Consider the following 5,187-nt stretch of genomic DNA (forward strand, 5'->3'; position numbering starts at 1 on the left):
ATTGAAACATGTTCCCGGATTAATGTTTTACATATACTGTATATATAATATTCTTTAACACACGCACACAAACACGCAAACACGCAAACACACACACACACACACATACACAGCAGAACCTCAGTTGTCAGGGGCAACCTGTACGTGCTACGTCGGCCACGTCCCACCAGTTGCGTCACTTGCTGCCTTCAGGTACTATGGGAAAATCGACAAATGGTGAATAGAACGCACATTAGAGACCCTAACAAAGAGCTTGAAGGCAAAGTTTCCATGTGTAGTTCAGGTGCTGGACAGACGCCATCAACAACAGGCCACAGTGAAATCAAACTGTTTCACAGAATGTTTGATCAGGTTTCTATGACACTGTGTGGCAGATTGGTCAAATACATAGGGCCTATTTTTATAATAGTAATAATAGCTACTAATAATAGCTGCATCGTGTAATGCAATAGTTAATGGTTAAGATTAGCTCGTCAAGAATCAGAGACTGTTTTCTCCTCAATTGCTCATTTGGTAACAGTAGATCAGGGTGTGGTTCCCAGCTGTAGGACTTTGGAGATTTCCGTGCGGTCCTGAACGCAGAGAGCGGCAGCGGCAGCGGCAGCGGAGCGGCACAGCAGCACCGCCGCATCAGCGCCCCGAGTGCGTCACAAGAAGCCGAGAGCCGCTTCCAGTGAGCGAGCGTTCAGCAGCAGCGGAGCCGCGATGCACAGGATCATGTAGGATTCCACTGTTGCTTTTTGAAATCCCAATTTTTCTTTTTTCTTTTCTTTTTTCTACTTTTACCGGATAGCCTGCAGACTTACTCATCGCCGGAGTCGTTCATCTGGTCACTGGAGCCCTGAACCGAGCCGGGAACTTTTGGAAAACTACAAGTTAGCCGTCGTTGATACCGAGAGGACTTTGTGATATTTCTGGCCTGACAACACTTTCGTCATGAGGTAAGAAGCTCCCAGCGGTCTTAAATATAGATATATAGTGTAAGATGAGCAGATGGAGTCAAGTCAGGAGAGAGATGTAAGGCTGAACATGTTGCTTTGTCACACACACACACACACACACACACACACACACACACACACACACACACACACACACACACACACACACACACACACACACACACACAGCGGATGCTGCTGCAGAGCCCTGTTACCGTGTTACCGGCTCCATGTTCAGCTTCATGGACCAACAGGCTCGTGCAGCGGTCTGTGCTGCAGCTGAGGACGTGCACGGGGTTGGAATCATTCCCACTGCCGCTCCCACTCTACACGGAACACTGTGATAATGGAGCAGCATTTATTTAGGACACACACACTAAGTCAGTCAGTCAGTCACTCACTCACTCTGATGGGGGGCGTCTCTGAGAAGAAGTGTCCTGGGGACCGAGGCATGTGTGTCTGTTGTGTAACATGGGAGACATGAACCAGTGCTGAAGCTGTGTGTCAGTCTGGAAGTGAAGATAAGGACACTTTGCGTGGGTCAGCTGAATGGCAGGGCCAGGGTTAGCTGTGCTGGTGCTGTTTGGGAACACAACAGCTGCATGTTCAGCGTCCACATCTGGAGATGACCTTGTTTCTGAAGGAGTTAGTTTGTGTCCTGGAACTGGCTGATGATGCAGAAAGTGTCACTTTCACTTGATTGTGTTGAAAACAGCCCAGCGGCCATTCTGACCGATGCTGCTCAGAGATGTTCAAACAGCTTCTATGGGTGCGTTTTCCATCTGATCTATGTGGACGCCCGGGCCCTTTAAGAAGAGAAAACCCCTAATTGAATCCAGCTGCTGGAATCCGGGGAGGCCAGACTGTGTTAACAATAGCTTTGCTTGTTGTGTCCATGTCCCACAATGGAAACCATTAACCTTTCTCTCTCTCTCTTCTCTCGTCTTCCTCAAACTTTACAACACTCTTATTAGTTGTTTTAAACCCTGTCCTGTGTTTTGGACTAGAGCAGGCAGGACCAGCAACTGAGACAACAGATGTCCCTGCTGCCAGTCATAGGGACAAATGAGCGTCCACTGGGGAGCTACTGATGTGTGTGTGTGTGTGTGTGTGTGTGCGCAGCTGCTCCTTCACTCTGGACTGTGTTGGTGTGCCGGCCTCGCCAGGGTTTCCCCTGGGTCTTATATCATTTTAAACAGGTCTAAATTTTCTCATTAAAATGCTCTCGCAGCTCTCTACAATGTATTTTTTTAGTCTGTGTGTTGTAGTTCTTTCTTTCACTACTCCAAACATAAATATAACCAACATGCAACTTATATTTTAGCTGAGTGCATGGTGGAGCAAGTCTCTTTCGGAACGGATTTTAATCTTCAGCAATGGGGAAGTGCAAGTTTAGCAATGTTTCCGGATGTTTACTTTTTTTTATTTAAATTGTTTATGTTGTGATGAAGGTCTTACATTTAATTAAAATGGTCTTAAAAAGGTCATACAATTTATAAATTTGACTTGGTGAAACCTGCAGAAACCCTGCTGGAACATGCAGCTTTTTTCACCTGCTGTGGTCAGAGGAATGGATTGAACCATCAGGAGTTATTGGTCCACTGGCTTTCCAGAACACACTGCTGGTGTTCAGCGTTATTGACCCAGTTCCAAAATCTCCCCAGTTAACCTGTGTTGCGTTCAGACAGCTGACTCGTCCAGCACACATCTTGTGCAACCTGAGACCATTAGTTTCCGGTAAAAACTGGCTGAACGGGGAAAGCGGAGAGAGGTTTGAATTGACTGCCACGTCAATAGTTTGGTCTGGCAATCAGAGCTTCCAAGGTCTTTGAAAAAGCTATTTAAAAACTCCAATGTCTCAGAGTGGTGCTTGGGGAACCATGGCTCTCATGGTGTGACTTACTAAGTCAACTCTGAAGAGCCGACACATTATCCCTCAATTTGGCTGAGTGGACATGGTATGAGACTGGACTGGGACATCTGTGTGTTAGTGTCTCGCCTTCCTGCTGAGGTTCTCTTCAGAAACTCGGCAGACATGTTTTGGCTGCTGGTTGGAAGGTCCGACATACCTGGCTGCAGCACATTCCTGGACCATGAGCTGGAGGATAGACATGTATGGTGGTCAGTTAGTTCCCTGCACTGTGTGAGACGGCACGTAGCGCTGATGTCATCTTATCTGGGGCGGATTGATAAGCAGCATGGTCAGGGTGGTGGGCTGGGAAGTGTCACGGTAACGGGCCTTGACAACTGCTGACAGGCCTTGTCTTTCTCCCCTCAGATGAGTGACAGGAGCAGAGTCACTCAGCAGTTTTAAAATCCAAATGAGTGATTAGTGGTCTGAACCTGAGGAGCTACTTTAGAATGAGAATGCACAATTGACTTAAAGAACTGAAGACATTGACTCAAGACTCTAATCTGATTTAAATAAAGAAGTCTCTTTGAGTGTTTTTTCTTAAGTTTATCACAAAGAGCTGAAAAGATGGCAGTCTGAGGGCACGCGCTGGGCAAGTCCTCCGCCCCAAACTCAGCCAGCATGATTCGCCTGCAGTATAAGCCGAGGCTTTAGGGCACGCCAACGTTACATTCTGAGACGCCATATTTATTGGCGGTTGTTTGAGGACTCTGCTGCATTTATCACCATCATTTTAACGTTAATCAAAACTTTTTATTATATCTTTGCTTTCTCCGGGACACTCAACATGTCTCATCTTTCAGGCTCGCTCTGTTGAGAGTTTGGATTGGGGGCTTTGGTTATGAGAGGCACATTCAGTTTAGGCACCACCTGGTGTTCTCTCAATGAGTTTCATGAGGTAGTCACCGTAAATGGTTTTCCCTTCACAGGTGTGCCATGTCAAGGTTAATTTGTGGAATGTCTTGCCTTATTAATGGAGTTGGAACCATCAGTAGTGTTGTGCAGAAGGTTGATAAACAGCTGACAGCCCTATTGGACAACTGTTAGAATTCCTATTATGGCAATAACCAATCAGCTAAGTAAAGAGAAACGAGTGGCCATCATTACTTCAAGAAATAAATGTCAGTAAGTCCAGAAAATTGCTAAAAAAAAACTTTGAATGTGTCCCCAAGTGCAGTTGCAAAAACCACCAAGTGCTCCAATGAAACTGGCTCACATGAGGACCCCCCCAGGAAAGGAAGACCAAGAGTCACATCTGCTGCTGAAGATAAGTTCATCTGAGTCACCAGCCTCAGAAATTGCAAGTTAACAGCAGCTCAGATTAGAGACCAGATTAATATAACACAGAGTTCTAGCAGCAGACATATCTCTAGACCAAATGTTAAGTGGAGACTGTGCAAATCAGGCCTTCATGGTCAAATAGCAGCTAGGAAACCAATGCTAAGGAGAGGCAACAAGCAGAAGAGATTTGTTTGGGCCAAGAAACACAAGGAATGGACATTAGACCAGTGGAAATCTGGGCTTTGGTCTGATGAGTCCAAGTTTGAGATCTTTGGTTCCAACCGCTGTCTTTGTGCGACGGAGAAAAGGTGACTGATGGATTCTACATGCCTGGTTACCACCATAAAGCATGAAGGAGGAGGCGTGATGGTGTGGGGGTGTTTTGCTGTTGACAATGTTGGGGATTTATTCAAAATTGAAGGCAAATTTAACCAGCATCCTGCAGCTGAATGCCATCCTATCCAGTTTGCGTTTATTTGGACCATCATTTATTTTTCAACAGGACAATGACCCTAAACACACCTCCAGGCTGTATAAGGGCTAATTAACCAAGAAGGAGAGTGATGGAGTGCTGGGCCTCCACAGTCACCGGACCTAAACCCAATTGAGATGGTTTGGGGTGAGCTGGACCGCAGAGTGAAGCCAAAAGGGCCAACAAGTGCTAAGCATCTCTGGGGACTCCTTCAAGACTGTTGGGAAACCATTTCAGGTGACTACCTCTTGAATCTCATTAAGAGAATGCCAAGAATGTGCAAATCAGTAATCAGAGCAAAGGGTGGCTACTTTGTTGCAAACGTTGGAGTCTATCATCTTCTCCACTTTGATCATACATGTATGTATGTATGTATGTATGTATACATATGTATGTATGTATGTATGTATGTATGTATGTATGTATGTATGTATGTTTGAAGCTCCTTATTTTACTTTTTATACTGTATGATGTGTAATATGGACCTGTGTCTTCAATAAAGCTATATATATATACACTCACCGGCCACTTTATTAGGTACACCTGTCCAACTGCTCCTTAACACTTAATTTCTAAGCAGC

At 45.4% G+C, this 5,187-nt stretch overlaps 1 protein-coding gene and 1 long non-coding RNA gene across 2 annotated transcripts in view; both read left to right on the forward strand.

Annotated features, from left to right (window-relative positions):
• Nucleotides 1-607: 607 nt before the first annotated feature.
• enah (ENAH actin regulator) overlaps nucleotides 608-5,187 on the forward strand; it is a 103,514-nt gene continuing 98,934 nt past the window's right edge. Inside the window, exon 1 of the mRNA XM_034900449.1 lies at nucleotides 608-941. Within this exon, the coding sequence (XP_034756340.1) occupies nucleotides 937-941 (5 nt within the window). The 5' untranslated portion in view covers nucleotides 608-936. The remainder of the gene's footprint in view (nucleotides 942-5,187) is intronic.
• On the forward strand, nucleotides 3,725-4,921 carry LOC117961651. Its single transcript, XR_004660457.1, has 3 exons — nucleotides 3,725-3,831; nucleotides 4,438-4,442; nucleotides 4,904-4,921. It is a non-coding gene; the product is annotated as an uncharacterized LOC117961651 (long non-coding RNA).

Source organism: Etheostoma cragini, chromosome 18, assembly GCF_013103735.1.
Source record: "Etheostoma cragini isolate CJK2018 chromosome 18, CSU_Ecrag_1.0, whole genome shotgun sequence".
NCBI classification, from domain to species: domain Eukaryota; kingdom Metazoa; phylum Chordata; class Actinopteri; order Perciformes; family Percidae; genus Etheostoma; species Etheostoma cragini.